Raw genomic sequence first — 16,482 nt, forward strand, 5'->3', positions numbered from 1 at the left:
ATTGGTTTTGATCTCTTTGATTTCTGTACCACACACCACCATGCACACACCCCCTTCTGATTATCATTATAATGTGTGATCATGTGTGTGTGTGTGTGTCCTCCAGTACATGGGTAACGTGGAGCCGTGGTGTAAGGCGTGTGGAGAAGGAGACCTGCCCTCTGAGCTACAGGACTTGGAGGACACCATCCACCATCACACAGGACTCTATGAGCACATCACCACTGCCTACTCTGAGGTACTATGGGGCCTGCAGTCACTACATATTCTGGTGCCCAGTGCTCATGTACTGAAGAGATTAGTCAGTGATAAGCACTTTCTGTGTCGTCGTGCTTTAAAGTAAAATAAATAGCATCTGCAACATGCACTAAAGAAATCCTGTTTAATTCAGATTCATTTGTGTTTTCAAAGTTCATTGTCAACCTTTTCCCCACCTCACCTGGGATCTCTCCTATCTTCTCCTTTCCTCTCCCAGGTGAGCCAAGACGGGAAGTCCCTATTGGACAAGCTGCAGCGGCCCCTGACCCCGGGTAGTGCTGATTCGCTTACGGCCTCGGCCAACTACTCCAAGGCGGTGCACCACGTACTGGACATCATCCACGAGGTGCTACACCACCAGAGACAACTGGAAAACATCTGGCAACACCGCAAGGTCCGGCTGCACCAGCGCCTGCAGCTCTGTGTCTTCCAACAGGACGTCCAGCAGGTACACACGCTTCGGAAGACGCAGGCACACACACACACTCACACCTCACACACACAGTGACACAAACATACACTCAAACACAAACAAACACACAGAATACATAATACACAGATACTTTACCATCATTGTCAGAGATCACTATACTTATTGTACAGTGTTTTATTAATCTAAAACCTGATTTTCATGCATGTTCAATACCAAAGAGAACCGTGTTGTAATTTTGCAGAGTACATTTAGCTGTCTCCACTTTCTTCAAAGCATTTTCAGTGGCTCCTGGGCTTTCTGAGTGAAAACTTATCTGTGTGAGTTGCTGACAGACCCTTGTGATTAGGACTGAGCTGGTTTCTACTTCTCTGTGCCCTGTGGACATGCTCGTTATTCTTTGTATCTCTCTCTCTGTATCTCTCGCTCTCTCTCCTGCTCTCTCTCTCTTTCTCTCTCTCCTGATACGTACTAGTTGCCATGGTAATCCAATGTACTGCCATGTAATGTGTTGCGTGTTCCATATGTCCCATAGAATGATGCGCTCTAAGAGGAGAGACCTTGAAAAACCTGAATCAAAATCCTGTTTATTCTATTCAGCAATAATAGTGAGATGAGGCAACTGGCCACCCATCTGTTCAATAAATAATAAGGCCGTTATTAACTGAGATATATTATCACAGTCCATAGAAAGGCTGACACGTTGGTCTGTAGTGGATTATGGATTTCTTCATCCATGTTTCCTTATTAAAAGTGCCAGGTTGTGTCCCAAATGACACCCTATTCCGTATATAGTGCACTACATTTGACCAAAACGTATGGACTAGGAATGGGGGACCGTTTGAGATGCAGGCCCAGACTTGGCACAGTGATGCAGAGCAGAGGGTAGAGGGTGGGTCTGAACTGGGAAGGCATTATGTTATGGCAGTAGCCTTAGACAGAACAGTGCTGTCTATAGAGCTGTCCCAGACACAGTTTAAGTCCCAAAGCTCCCCCTTGTGGCGCAGCACATCATATCAGCTCATACAGTACATATCAATAACATCCCTGTTCATAGGCTAGTAGTCACTACACCTGGGTTCAACTAGTATCTGTTTTCTTGCTTATGCTTCAAGCATTTAATTGAGCCTGCATGGAGTGCTGGGTTTGTACTTTTGGGACTAGCCTATTTAATTGATTCCAATCTAGCCCGGCAGGCTCAATCAAACGCTCAACATATCTGATTCCAAGTAGCGACTATCCAAAGGCCTATCACTGCGCAGAGATGTAGCACATGCTCGATGACAACATCACTCTAGTGTCCTAATAACAGCCTTTATTAGACACGGCTCTGGCAAACCCTCTCTGTACCGGTGTATTTCAGTCTCTCACTCTCTCGCCCCTGTGGGTGTGTGTGTGCAGGTGCTGGACTGGATAGAGAACCATGGTGAAGCCTTCCTCAGTAAGCATACCGGAGTGGGGAAGTCCCTACACAGAGCTCGGGCCTTGCAGAAGAGACACGAGGACTTTGAGGAGGTGGCCCAGGTGAGCTGGGACACACACACACACACACACAGAGAAAAATAGTATTATATTTTGTGAACTTACTAATTTATATGTTATTAGCCGATATGTTCATATAATAACCTGTAATGTGGCAGTCCGCATAATGTCTCTTCTAATGTCCCCCTGTCCAGAACACCTATACTAACGCTGACAAGCTGCTGGAGGCAGCAGAGCAGCTGGCCCAGACAGGAGAATGTGATCCAGAGGAGATCTACCAGGCAGCCCACCAGCTAGAGGACCGCATCCAGGACTTTGTACGTCGCGTGGAGCAACGTAAGGTCCTCCTGGACATGTCTGTGGCCTTCCATACTCACGTTAAAGAGGTACGAGTCTGGGTTACATTATAGGCTTATACAGTAGATCTGTACCTGTTGAAAAACAGTACTAATGAAAGTTATTGTTGTATTTGATATACAGTATGTCTCAAGTCAGAGTCTACTAAATTGCATGAATCTGAGTGTGAAACGACTTTAAACCCTTTTAACTATTAAAGAAAGTTGTTTGTATTGAGACCTGCCAGCTAGCTGTTGTAATATTGATACCCCTCTAGAGGTGGTAATGACATCTGGTGTAGATGTTCTCATGGTAGGGCTGTGAGAGGGTTCTCCACTGCTCTCCCTGAGGAAAGTTTAAGTTCAACCTTTAAAGGAGTTCAACCTCCCCCTCTCCCCAGCCCAGCTAGTGTTGTGAAAGAGATGACAGCCAGCCAAGGTAATAAGAGGTTTGATACAGGAGTTTAGTGGCATGAAGAATTTATTACATCAGTACTGCCACATAACACACCACCCACACACTGAAGAGTAGAAGTGTGAGTGTGTGTGCGTGTGTGCGTGCATTATGTTGTATTTATACAATGGCTGGGTCTAATCCTGAATGCTGATTGTTAAAACCGCATTCCAGCCTGTGTCTATTCCATAAATTAGCACCGGCTAAATCTATGACGTTAAAATGCATATTTACTCTGTTCCATCTGCATCCGCAATCCACTGTCTCATCAGCCCAGCCGAGCAATTTATAAAAAGCATCTAGACATTATCTCACATTTCTTTTAGACAAGCATTTAGTTTTCAACAGAGGAGATTTGTATAAATCTTTCTGTTTTCCTCTCCAACATTTGCAACATTGTTTCAATATTCAAATTCGATCTCCAGCTCTCACATAGTAATGAATGGGTAGGGAGTTGAGAGTCAGGATGAGACAGACAGGCAGGGAGCTTTTTCAGCCAGTCGAAATCAAGAATCAGCATACATTTTATGGATATATACAAAGAAATATCAATAGAAACCAGGTCAAACGAAATGAAGTGCTGCTAGTTTGCTGTCTTTCTAGCTTCAGTTTGAAGAGATTGTGTTAGTTGTGTTGTTGGCTAGCTCCTCAGAACAACAGTGTCCTGACGAGAGAGCACATTTTCTATGCCAGGTGAAATTGCGCATCATTAGCTCATTGTTATGGATGCCTCCAAATACATGTCACTAGAAAACAGCTTAAACAAATGCAAATCCAGCTACTTTGTTGTCATTCTGGCTGCACTGTTTGATGTGACTATAAATTAGCCGTTATTGGCAAGCTAGCAAGCAAAGGATAAGAATGTTTTCAGCCAGTATGGCAATGGAACGTTTAGAACAAACAACTGGGTCGCGTCCATGGGTACAGAACAAAAAGACTTAATGACTAGGTCGCGTCTCTGCCATCCGAACTGATAGAACAAACGACCAGCCAGCTTGGGTAGCAACCCTAGATTTGTGTCGGGACTATATCTTGTGGAAGGATGAAATAGTATGAATAAATTCATCAAAATAACATTTTTAATTAAAATATGTAAGTCATTATTTGAATATGTTGGTAACCCGTAATATAAAAGTGATAATGCCCCCGAAGCCGGTGTTTGGAGGATATATTGGCACGGTTTGCCGGCACTCTAACAACACCCCTGCCAATATATCCTCCAAACACCAGCTTCTCTGTCATCATCATCACAATGATGTGTGTGTGTGTGCTGTAACAGTGGATGGGCTGCCCAAAGTGACACTGACACATAGGTGTATTTTCCTGAGCGTAACACACACGTAACAGCCTAAACACAGTGCCTCCCTCCCCCTCTACTCTCTTCCACTAGACTAGAGCCTCTAGCTATTGCCACAATTTAAGAAGCTGTTCTGTTTCTGAAATACCTTCTATTCAAAGCTGTAATTTGTCATGCCTTTATTTGTGGTGAAGATTACATGTGTGTTGTGTTTGAAAGGTTTCCCTTGTAAGAAGGCAGACCTTTGGAATGAGTGTTTCTTCCCATTGTTCAATGTTGTGGCTGAGAGAGAGGTGGCAGTTTTACCTATAGAGGTGGTGCTTCACTGTAGTCTCCTAAAAACAACATGAAGCTTTCATGAGAACGTTAACTTGCAGTCTGTGTTGTTTCAATCAATGTAATTTGTTTAGGCATTAATGAACAGCATTAACCTTTCTGTAAAGGTTCTGTGCCAGTGCGCTGTACTTTACTCTGTGTGCTGACATTGATATCATCTTTACAGTGCATGACTCACACAGTGGTTGGTGGTGGCCTGATATTCATATGAATTCATCATTTCTTTTATGTCTCCATATGGTGTAATAATACCCATCTGTTGTATAGAGGTGGTTGGATTAGGCCCGGTTCCAACTTTCCTCCTCTGTTTTTAGCCTGTGTTGTGTTTGCCTGTCTTTGTGTGTTAATATGGAAAAATAGAGCTGTATGAACTGGAACATAACACATTTTGGGTCTCAAATGGCATCCTATTCCCTACATAGCACACTTTGAATTTTGAAAAGGGCCCTACGGGAGCTGGTCAAAAGTAATGCACTATATAGGGAATAGAGTGCCATTTGGGATGCATGGAAAAAAAGCAGTGGGTAGTAGTTGGGCAGGGAGGGTCCTACCTGCTGGTGCGGGTGCTTTAGTTTGGCCCACCCTGCCAATATAACCAGATGGTTAATCCTGCCACAATGACTCAATGCAGCTCCCTCCTTCACTCCTCTTTCTCTCCCTCTCTCCTCTGCTTTGTCCTTCTTTACCTGGCTCTCTGTGTGATAGCAGTCAGCTCCTTTACCTTTCTAGTGTGTTTGTAGCGTAACAAGTTGCTCTCGTGTGATTGGCCGGCAGACCTCTTACTGTATTTCTGATTGGCCGCCTGTGCTGTCTGTCACTGTGTGCCCATGCAGCTGTGGACGTGGTTGGAGGAGCTGCAGAAGGAGATGCTGGACGATGTGTATGCTGAGTCTGTGGAGGCGGTGCAAGACCTGATCAAACGCTTTGGCCAGCAGCAAAAGACCACGCTGCAGGCCACTGTCAACGTCATCAAGGAGGGAGAGGACCTCATCCAGCAGCTCAGGTAGCTCACAGCGCACTCATCCTCCATCCTAAATCAATCCCTTCTAGGCCCTACCCGCCATAGAAATATGCTACCCCCTCTACTTTTGTAGATCTGAGCTAATTTACCAAGTAATAAAGGTGGTTTTGTGTTATATATGGAACTGTTCATCATTTTAGAGCAGTATCCCTGTCCCCGTAGGTTGTATTTACCCTACCGTTAAGAGAGGTGCATTTGAAGCCTCTAAGATAATGCCATCTAACACATAATTAAACTCTGCTAGCTGTTCCACCACCTACAGTGTTACATGTAATTCATGACATTGAAACGAGTGTATTTAATGTATTTGTTGACCTATCTAACCTCTGACTCTGGCCTCCACACAGGGACTCTGCTATCTCCAGTAACAAGACTCCCCACAACAGCTCCATGGCCCACATCCAGAGTGTCCTACAGCAGCTGGACGAGGCCCAGGCTCAGATGGAAGACCTGTTTCAGGAGAGGAAGATCAAACTGGAACTTTTCCTGCAGCTACGCATCTTCGAGAGGGACGCCATCGACGTGAGTGGCCCCCATGTCCATAAAGTTCAGATCGATCAATCTCTCAATCAACCAATCTATCATGTCCTCTATTGCCCATACAGTATGCCCGAAAAGTATTTGATCCCCTGCTGATTTTGTACGTTTGCCCACTGACAAAGAACTGATCAGTCTATAATTTGAACAGTGAGAGACAGAATAACAACAACAAAAAATCCAGAGAAACGCATGTCAAAAATGTTATACATTTATTTGCATTTTAATGAGGGAAATAAGTATTTGACCCCCTCTGCAAAACATGACTTAGTACTTGGTGGAAAAACCCTTTTCGGCAATCACAGAGGTCAGACGTTTCTTGTAGTTGGCCACCAGGTTTGCACACATCTCAGGAGGGATTTTGTCCCATTCTTCTTTGCAGATCTTCTCCAAGTCATAAAGGTTTTGAGGCTGACATTTGGCAACTCGAACATTCAGCTCCCTCCACAGATTTTCTACGAGATTAAGGTCTGGAGACTGGCTAGGCCACTCCAGGACCTTAATGTGCTTCTTCTTGAGCCACTCCTTTGTTGCCTTGGCCGTGTGTTTTGGGTCATTGTCATGCTGGAATATCTATCCACGACCCATTTTCAATGCCCTGGATGAGGGAAGGAGGTTCTCACCCAAGATTTGATGGTACCTGGCCCCGTCCATCATCCCTTTGATGCGGTGAAGTTGTCCTGTCCCCTTAGCAGAAAAACACCCCCAAAGCATAATGTTTCCACCTCCATGTTTGACGGTGGGGATGGTATTCTTGGGGTCATAGGCAGCATTCCTCCTCCTCCAAACACGGCGAGTTGAGTTGATGCCAAAGAGCTCCATTTTGGTGTCATCTGACCACAACACTTTCTCCCAGTTGTCCTCTGAATCAATTGAGATGTTCATTGGCAAACTTCAGACGGGCATGTATATGTGCTTTCTTGAGCAGGGGGACCTTGCGGGCACTGCAGGCCCAAGGCCGAGGGAGATTGACAGTTCTTTTGTTTTTCTTCCATTTGCGAATAATCGCACCAACTGTTGTCACCTTGTGACATCCTTGGAGAGCTCTTTGGTCTTGGCCATGGTGGAGAGTTTGGAATCTGATTGATTGATTGCTTCTGTGGACAGGTGTCTTTTATACAGGTAACAAACTGAGATTAGGAGCACTCCCTTTAAGAGTGTGCACTTAATCTCAGCTCATTACCTGTATAAAATACACCTGGGAGCCAGAAATCTTTCTGATTGAGAGGGGGTCAAATACTTATTTCCCTCATTAAAATGCGAATCAATTTATAACATTTTTGACATGCGTTTTTCTGGATTTTTTTGTTGTTATTCTGTCTCCCACTGTTCAAATAAACCTACCATTAAAATTATAGACTGATCATTTCTTTGTCAGTGGGCAAACGTACAAAATCAGCAGGGGATCAAATACTTTTTTCCCTCACTGTATCTGACCGGTGTCTTTTCCAGAGATTGAATGTTTCACAGTTAGTGTTTCTGTAGTAGTTTTATCTGATAGTGTAAGGTCTTCAGTCCCTGCTGAGAGACTCCAACGAGTATTTCTGCTTCTGCTGTTATTCTAATCTCTTTCTTTCCCGTTACACCATCAAAGGACTGAAGCAGTACAGTAGTTGATTAATGATATTGATTCACATCCCAGAAATACCTAGGTATTTGGTTGGATGACAAGTTGCCTTTTAAAGTTCATGTGGATAATCTTGTGACAAAGCTTAAATTGAAATTGGGTTTTTATTTTCGTAATAAGACTTGCTTCCCGCTTATGGCTAGAAAGAAGCTTGTTCAGGCCACTTTTCTCTCTGTAATTGATTATGGGGTGGCAGGGTAGCCTAGTGGTTAGAGAGTTGGACTAGTAACCGAAAGGTTGCAAGTTCAAATCCCCGAGCTGACAAGGTACAAATCTGTCGTTCTACCCCTGAACAGGCAGTTAACCCACTGTTCCTAGGCCATCATTGTTCTTAACTGTTCATTGTTCTTAACTGACTTGCCTAGTAAAATAAAAAAAAATGATGACTTGTTGTATATGCCTCCACATTACAGAGACCGGACTCTGTTTATCATGCAACCTCCTCCGTCTTACAGAAACTGGACTCTGTTTATCATGCAACCTCCTCCACATTACAGAGACCGGACTCTGTTTATCATGCAACCTCCTCCGTCTTACAGAGACTGGACACTGTTTATCATGCAACCTCTTCCGTCTTACAGAGACTGGACTCTGTTTATCATGCAACCTCTTCCGTCTTACAGAGACTGGACTCTGTTTATCATGCAACATCCTCCGTCTTACAGAGACTGGACTCTGTTTATCATGCAACCTCCTCCGTCTTACAGAGACTGGACTCTGTTTATCATGCAGCCTCCTCCGTCTTACAGAGACTGGACTCTGTTTATCATGCAACCTCCTCCGTCTTACAGAGACTGGACTCTGTTTATCATGCAACCTCCTCCGTCTTACAGATACCGGACTCTGTTTATCATGCAGCCTCCTCCGTCTTACAGAGACCGGACTCTGTTTATCATGCAACCTCCTCCGTCTTACAGAGACTGGACACTGTTTATCATGCAACCTCTTCCGTCTTACAGAGACTGGACTCTGTTTATCATGCAACATCCTCCGTCTTACAGAGACTGGACTCTGTTTATCATGCAACCTCCTCCGTCTTACAGAGACTGGACTCTGTTTATCATGCAGCCTCCTCCGTCTTACAGAGACTGGACTCTGTTTATCATGCAACCTCCTCCGTCTTACAGAGACTGGACTCTGTTTATCATGCAACCTCCTCCGTCTTACAGAGACTGGACTCTGTTTATCATGCAACCTCCTCCGTCTTACAGAGACCGGACTCTGTTTATCATGCAGCCTCCTCCGTCTTACAGAGACCGGACTCTGTTTATCATGCAACCTCCTCCGTCTTACAGAGACTGGACTCTGTTTATCATGCAACCTCCTCCGTCTTACAGAGACCGGACTGTTTATCATGCAACCTCCTCCGTCTTACAGAAACTGGACTCTGTTTATCATGCAACCTCCTCCACATTGCAGAGACTGGACTCTGTTTATCATGCAACCTCCTCCGTCTTACAGAGACCGGACTCTGTTTATCATGCAACCTCCTCCGTCTTACAGAGACCGGACTCTGTTTATCATGCAACCTCCTCCGTCTTACAGAAACTGGACTCTGTTTATCATGCAACCTCCTCCACATTACAGAGACTGGACTCTGTTTATCATGCAACATCCTCCGTCTTACAGAGACCAGACTCTGTTTATCATGCAACCTCCTCCGTCTTACAGAGACCGGACTCTGTTTATCATGCAACCTCCTCCGTCTTACAGAGACTGGACTCTGTTTATCATGCAACCTCCTCCGTCTTACAGAGACTGGACTCTGTTTATCATGCAACCTCCTCCATCTTACAGAGACTGGACTATGTTAATCATGCAACCACCTCCGTCTTACAGAGACCGGACTCTGTTTATCATGCAACCTCCTCCGTCTTACAGAGACCGGACTCTGTTTTATCATGCATCCTTGCGCTTTATTACAAATACCAAGTCACTCCCCCACCATTGCACATTGTACCAAATGGTGGGTTGGACCTGACTTTGTATGCGCAGAAAGATACATTTGTATGTGTTCATCTACAAAGCCCTTTTGGGTCAACTCCCTCTTTACCTCTGTAGTCTCCAACACCACCAGCAGTTACCATACCTGGTCTGCTGGGTGGTTGCAACTTAAAGTCCCCAGGACATTCACAGTATTAGGCAAGACTGCCTTCTCTTCTTGTGCAATAGACACATGGACTAATCTACAATCCATGCTTCATCTAGATATGTTAGTGCCACTGAATGAATGTAAAATATTGATGGTAGACTTTGTGACAGAGGAGTGTAAATGCTTCTCTTAGGCTGGATCATGTTGTTGCATTGTGTTGTTGTATGTTTTCATTCTGTAATGTATTGATTGTTGCTGCCTTCTTGGCCAGGTCTCCCTTGAAAAGGAGACTGGGTCTCAATGGGCTTTTCCTGGTTAAATAAAGGTTAAATAAAATAAAATATTAAGTAAATAAATTAAGCATTAGCTACAGCAGCCTTTGACATTATTAAGCCTGGACCACTGATATTCATGGAGTAATCATTCCCCTTTCTGGAAAGTTATTATACCGAGGTAATGACTCATTTAAGGCTGTGTGTGTGTGTGTGTGTGTGTGTGTGTGTGTGTGTGTGTGTGTGTGTGTGACTAGTGTGACTGCTGCACTACTATTGTGACATAACACCTCAGTGTGAGATGGGCTGCATGTGCAGACAGGCAAGGGGCAGTGTGTGCCAAGCACGGTTCGATATTTCATTCACTGACTGTAGGTTTCCACTTGGGAGAGACATGTGAGATATCTTTATGATAAAATGAATAGGAATGCAATGTTATGTGATTTGTTGTAATGTCAAACTGCACTGTAGTCTACTTACTGTGCCGAAAACGAAACGTCCTCCTCCTCTATCCAATGACCCTGTTATTTCAACACAACACCAACACTTCAGGTATGTGCGTGCCTTGTTTCCCCTCACACACACACACACACACACATACCTGAATTGTTGGTGTTGTGCTGCAATAACAGGGTCATTGGACAGAGGAGGAGGACGTTTTTAGTTTTCGGCACATTCTATTCATTTTATCATAAAGATGTCTCACATGTCTCTCCCAAGTGGAAACCTACAGTCAGTGAATGAATTATCGAACCGTGTTTGGAACACACTGCCCCTTCCCTGTCTGCACATGCAGCACATCTCACACTGAGGTGTAATGTCACAATAGTAGTGCAGCAGTCACACTAGTCTGTGTGGTAAGAGACCACAGCCAGACTGGTACAGTATCTTCACCTCAGAGGTGCAGGACAGTAAAACCTTCACATTAGCTGTGATCTGTGGGAGGGACGGAGCGGTATGTCAGTCAGTCAGTCAATATGACACAGGAGAGAGGGAGGGAGAGGTTGTTTTCCCTCTACTCCTCCTCTTCACACCCCCGGGACGCTGTTCCTTCTTGGCTCCCACTGAGGGGTTCGGCAGCAACATGCTGGTTCAGGTTCAGGTTTGAGGTGAGGCAGAGGCATGGCACGCAGTGTCCCAGTCAGTCCCAGAGCAGGATTCCTGTCCTCACGGAGCCAGTCTCCTCTCCATGAGCCAGGAGGAGGGAAAGATGGTGTGTGTACTTAGACCCAGAGAGGGGTTTCTACTCTTCTTTGTGAGAGCAGCCCGGCCCGGTAAGTGGCTCCTGGCGCCTGGGAAGGAGGGAATGTTAGAGAAGAGGAGAGTGGCAGGTGAAGAAAAGATGTTAGAAGGACTAAAGGCTTGTGATATTTATGCCTGGGATCTTTGCCTCGCTGTCATTCAGCCTTCTGTTATGTGCTTATGAGTTAAGTGAATATGACTCCTACAGAACAGTCAGCAAGACATTTTCAAGAGCGATTAGTGAGTTTGGGATTTTTGGAGTTGTAGCACTCTAGACTGGATCGTAATATTTTGAGAAGGGTTTTTGATAGGGCTAGGGAACTCAAGATACAATATTATCACGATACTTATTATCGCGATACTTAGATGCCGATACGATATGTATTGCGATTCTCACGATTCTATATGTATTGAGATTTGCTACTGGGATTTTATTGCGATTTGATGTTCCAAACATATTTCTCACCATATGTCTGCTGCAGAGGGACAAGAGAGAGTCATGAGAAAACAAGTGTTGATCAGTCATGGAAATAAAGGAGCTGAAAACAAATTGGCTTCCAATTTAAAAAAATAAGATGGAGAACAAGGTTTGGAGGAAAATACTGGAGATTTGGTGCAGGTACAGCCAACTAGGACAAAAATGATATTGTCAAAACGACACGATACAATATATTGTCAAAAATAATACACCGATATATAACTCTATCGAATTTCCCCATCACTAGTTTTTGAGCAGAATTGAGGAGAAATAATGTTGGAAGCATAGATGTCTTTTGATGTTGTATGTACATGTGTTTATATGGTTGTTAGTGCAAGCTTGCTGAATACTTTGTGTCCACAGAGCAAATATTACCTGTACATTACAATGCTGACATGACCTTTTGTTAGACTTCTTTCTCAAATCTTAAAGCAGTGTTTTACTGGAGTTTCATCAGACCTTTGTTGGCTGTTTGCCTTGTGCAAAGAATGGGCCGTTCTCAACCTCAGAAGTGCTGTATAATTAATGGTGTTTATACCTGTCTGTGGTAGCAGCCATGACTCTCTTATATTGTACAAGCAAAAGAAGAACTGTTCTGTTATTGACTGAGGCGGTGTAGATCTCAGTATTACAGCTTCTTGGATTATGAACTTACAAACATATTTGTTTGATCGACAAGTATGACCGTTCAGGTCGCTTACTATAGAGCTCTGTCACATGTTTCAATCACAAACCATCTCAAAGATAGACAGAAAATACTTCTGCCAAGGAACTACTATTGCATGATGATAATCATGAGAAGCCAACAATCCACATCCTATATCTCCACAGGTCTATGTTTGTTTATGTTAAAAACTATTATCATACTATGTTGATCCAGTCATCAGATCACTTAGGCTAGATGATAAAGGCTTGCTTTGCTGTTACATTATCTCCAGGTTAAGATCTTAAACAGTGATCAGCGATGGATATGGATCATAGCTGAAAGGAGTTTCTGGTTAATTACTACCTTATTATAGTCTCTGACTTGTACATAAACAGTGAGAGTGTAACTACTAAGCCCCCTGTAGCCCTTCCATGAAGCAGCCATACGCTCAGTGAGTTAGAGCTAGACCTATAGCCCTTACCACATGAAACCCTCCCCTCCACCTCTTCATTCACATGTTCTCCTCCAGAGGACAGTACAGTACAGTACTATATAATACAGTACAGTACTAGATAATACAGTACAGTACTAGATAATACAGTACAGTACAGTAGTAGATCGTACAGTACAATACTAGATAATATAGTACAGTACAGTACTAGATAATACAGCACAGTACAGTATATTACTAGATAATACAGTATAGTACAGTACTAGATAATTCAGTACAGTACAGTACTAGACAATACAGTACAGTACAGTACTAGATAATACAGTTCAGTACAGTACAGTATTAGAGCGTACAGTACAATACTAGATAATACAGTACAGTACAGTACTAGATAATACAGTACAGTACTAGATAATACACTACAGTATCTGAGGAGCAGAACAGAGCGTGCAGAGGGCCATCCGGAGGAAAGGAAATGGCACAGTGGAGAGAATCAATAATTATTTGATTCGCAGTACTGCGGTTTGGAATTTAGCATTTTCCCATTCCTGACTTGGAACCCTCTCATTCTCCCATTCCTACCTCAGAACCCTCTCATTCTCCCGTTCCTGACTCGGAACCCTCTCATTCTCCCGTTCCTGACTCGGAACCCTCTCATTCTCCCGTTCCTGACTCAGAACCCTCTCATTCTCCCGTTCCTGTTCCTGACTCAGAACCCTCTCATTCTCCCGTTCCTGACTCAGAACCCTCTCATTCTCCCATTCCTTTTCTGACTCCTTTTCTCTTCATTGTCAGATGCCTTGAGATTTGATATCACTGCTCATGTGAATGGATGCAGGCAGCTGTATGAGCCTCTCAATTTCCTCCCAGTCATTTATTTTTTACTACATCAGCTGGATAGCCAGCCACCGCTTTAGTTCATGACCCGTATTACTTTTCCATAGTTTCCCCTCGACGAACATCACTCTGGACGCCTTGAATTTCCCTCGGACACATTCTTTACATTTAGCTCCGGCTGAGCAGCAGCTGAATGGGATTGTGATCCATGTGTGGAATGGAGTGGAATGGAGTGCAAGCCTGTCTCTCTCTGAAGCATCAGGAAAGCAATTCTGTAAAACAGACAATGGATTTGTATTAGATAAAGACAAATTGAAATGGTAAGCTAGTCATTGTGATCAGCCATGATATTTCGGATAGGTTTGGCAACAAAAATAATCACCACCCGGCATCCAACCTCTTGGTCCTTGGTCACTACATTAATTGATTGATTGATTTTTACTTAATTCCAATGAATATGGAGGGCAACAGTGAAGCAGTGCTGTGGATTAGGTGAGGTAAGCCCAGTCAGGCCCAGCCCAAGCTGGCATCACAGAGAAAAGACTGACGGAGTACCCATCACCGTGCCAGAGTGGATGGGCGTCATGATTCACCCTCCTTCAGCAAGTGTGTGTGGGTGGGTCCTTAAACAAGTGCTAACATCACAGGCAGACGATCTACAGTGTTGCCTACAGTCATGCCAGCTAGTCTGGGTAGTCCCTCTATAACCAAGGGAGAAGTGTATCATTCTAGGGAAAAGTAAACACTTAGCTACTGTCTCTAAGATCAGTTTGGCTGGTGTTTTGATATCATTACAAATCCTTTCATTCTGACGCCGATTTAGTTCCCACCCCTCTCAGGTCTAGAGGGTTGGAATGATCATTTGTGTGTGTTTGTACATATGTTTGTCCTGTACGTGTTATGTCACTAGCAGTGACCTTTATTTCAAACTAACTTATCCCTGTGATCATTGTGTTTCTATGTCTATTTCTACCCTTCCATTGCAGTAGATAGTTTGTTGTTCAAATCAAATCAAATGTTATTGTTCTCATACACATGGTTAGCAGATGTTATTGTGAGTGTAGCGAAATGCTTGTGCTTCTAGTTCTGACAGTGCAGCAATATCTAACAAGTAATATCTAACAATACCACAACAAATACCAACAAATACCTAATGCAGTTGATAGTTTGTTGTTGCAGTTGATAGTTTGAGTATCTATAGATCCTCTATCGAGGACTATCCAAATGAAGTGTTAGCCCTTGTCCTTCCCTCACACACTCCCAGATCATCTCAGACCTGGAGTCGTGGAATGAGGAGCTGTCCCAGCAGATGGGTGAGTTTGATACAGAGGACCTGACGTTGGCAGAGCAGAGGCTCCAGCACCATGCTGACAAGGCCCTCACCATGAACAACCTGACCTTCGACGTCATCCACCAGGGACAGGAGCTGCTGCAGTACGTTACAGAGGTCCAGGCCAGCGGTGAGTAGTGGAGAAACACACACGGACGGATGCACACACACATGCACCTTTTCTGTCGTACACTCACACACACCGACACATCGGATGGGCCAAAGCGCTGCTGCTGCCAGGGCAGATGAGCTGTAAGCCAGGCCGGGTCAGCTCAGCGTTGTGGGTGAGAAGATAGGGAGAGGGGAGGACTGGGGAGGGCCGTTTAACCCAGCTATCAGGCACTGGAGAGCTCAGCACAGTAGCGGCAGTAGGCCAAGGCCAGATGAGCAGATTTCACTGTAATCCTATGAACTCATGTCGCTGAGTAAAACCACTAGGCAGTGCTGCAGGACGACAGGCTGCATTGGCACACACACACACACGTCAATGACGACATACACAGAGGAGATTTTGCATAATCGGAATGCATCCCAGAGTAGTTCTCTCCTGGACACCAAAGAGACAGACAGACACACAGTGCTTCTATGACACACAGACTCTGTACTCCAGCAGCCCAATGCAGGTCTGGAACACAGGAGTGAAATGTAAGTAATATAATGTTAATGGCAGATTCAATCCTGTGTGTCTGACTGTCTGGCCATACGGAGCTACTGATGTATGTCTGTATGCTTACCTAACTGTCAATCTTTTACATGTAGTCGAGACTGATTGTTTTGTATGAGGAGAGAGAGAGACCTTGCTTCTCTCTTTTAATATTTTTGTTAGGCTTGGGTTGCATAATGGCTCTTGTTCTTTGTGTTGTTTTCAGGATTTGCTACAGTAGCTGATGAGCTCTCTCCCTCTCCTTCTCTCTGTCTCCCTCTCTGTTTCTCTCTCACTCTCTTTCTCTCTGTCTCCCTCTCTGCCCCCCCCCCCCCCCCCCTCTCTCCCTCCAGGTGTAGAGTTGCTGTGTGACAGGGATGTGGACATGGCTACACGTGTTCAGGACCTGCTGGAGTTCCTCCATGAGAAACAGCAGGAGCTGGACGTGGCGGCCGAGCAGCACAGGAGGCATCTGGAACAGTGTGTCCAGCTACGCCACCTTCAGGCCGAGGTCAAACAGGTAAACACACTTCATTCTCTCCCTCTGTCTCCCTCTTCTACTTGTGGGTTCTCTCTCTCTCCTACTTTTGCTCTCTCTCTCTCCCCCTTTCCCACTGTCTCTGATTGTTTTTATTGCACTCGTTTTCCATTTGGCCCCATCCCCCTTTCTGCTATCTGTTCAGTCTCTCTCTCTCTCTCTCTCTCTCTCTCTCT

General features: G+C 44.5%; 1 protein-coding gene across 5 annotated transcripts in view; it reads left to right on the forward strand.

Annotated features, from left to right (window-relative positions):
• The window catches only part of LOC110512678 (triple functional domain protein), a 140,342-nt gene that overhangs the window by 75,978 nt on the left and 47,882 nt on the right, over positions 1-16,482 (forward strand). For all 5 annotated transcript variants that reach the window (XM_036971442.1, XM_036971423.1, XM_036971436.1 and 2 more), the window contains 8 exons: positions 107-238; positions 476-706; positions 2,090-2,212; positions 2,365-2,556; positions 5,426-5,595; positions 5,961-6,135; positions 15,060-15,255; positions 16,122-16,288. In XM_036971442.1, the coding sequence (XP_036827337.1) occupies positions 107-238; positions 476-706; positions 2,090-2,212; positions 2,365-2,556; positions 5,426-5,595; positions 5,961-6,135; positions 15,060-15,255; positions 16,122-16,288 (1,386 nt within the window). The remainder of the gene's footprint in view (positions 1-106; positions 239-475; positions 707-2,089; positions 2,213-2,364; positions 2,557-5,425; positions 5,596-5,960; positions 6,136-15,059; positions 15,256-16,121; positions 16,289-16,482) is intronic.

Source organism: Oncorhynchus mykiss, chromosome 3 (assembly GCF_013265735.2).
Source record: "Oncorhynchus mykiss isolate Arlee chromosome 3, USDA_OmykA_1.1, whole genome shotgun sequence".
Classification (NCBI taxonomy): Eukaryota; Metazoa; Chordata; class Actinopteri; order Salmoniformes; family Salmonidae; genus Oncorhynchus; species Oncorhynchus mykiss.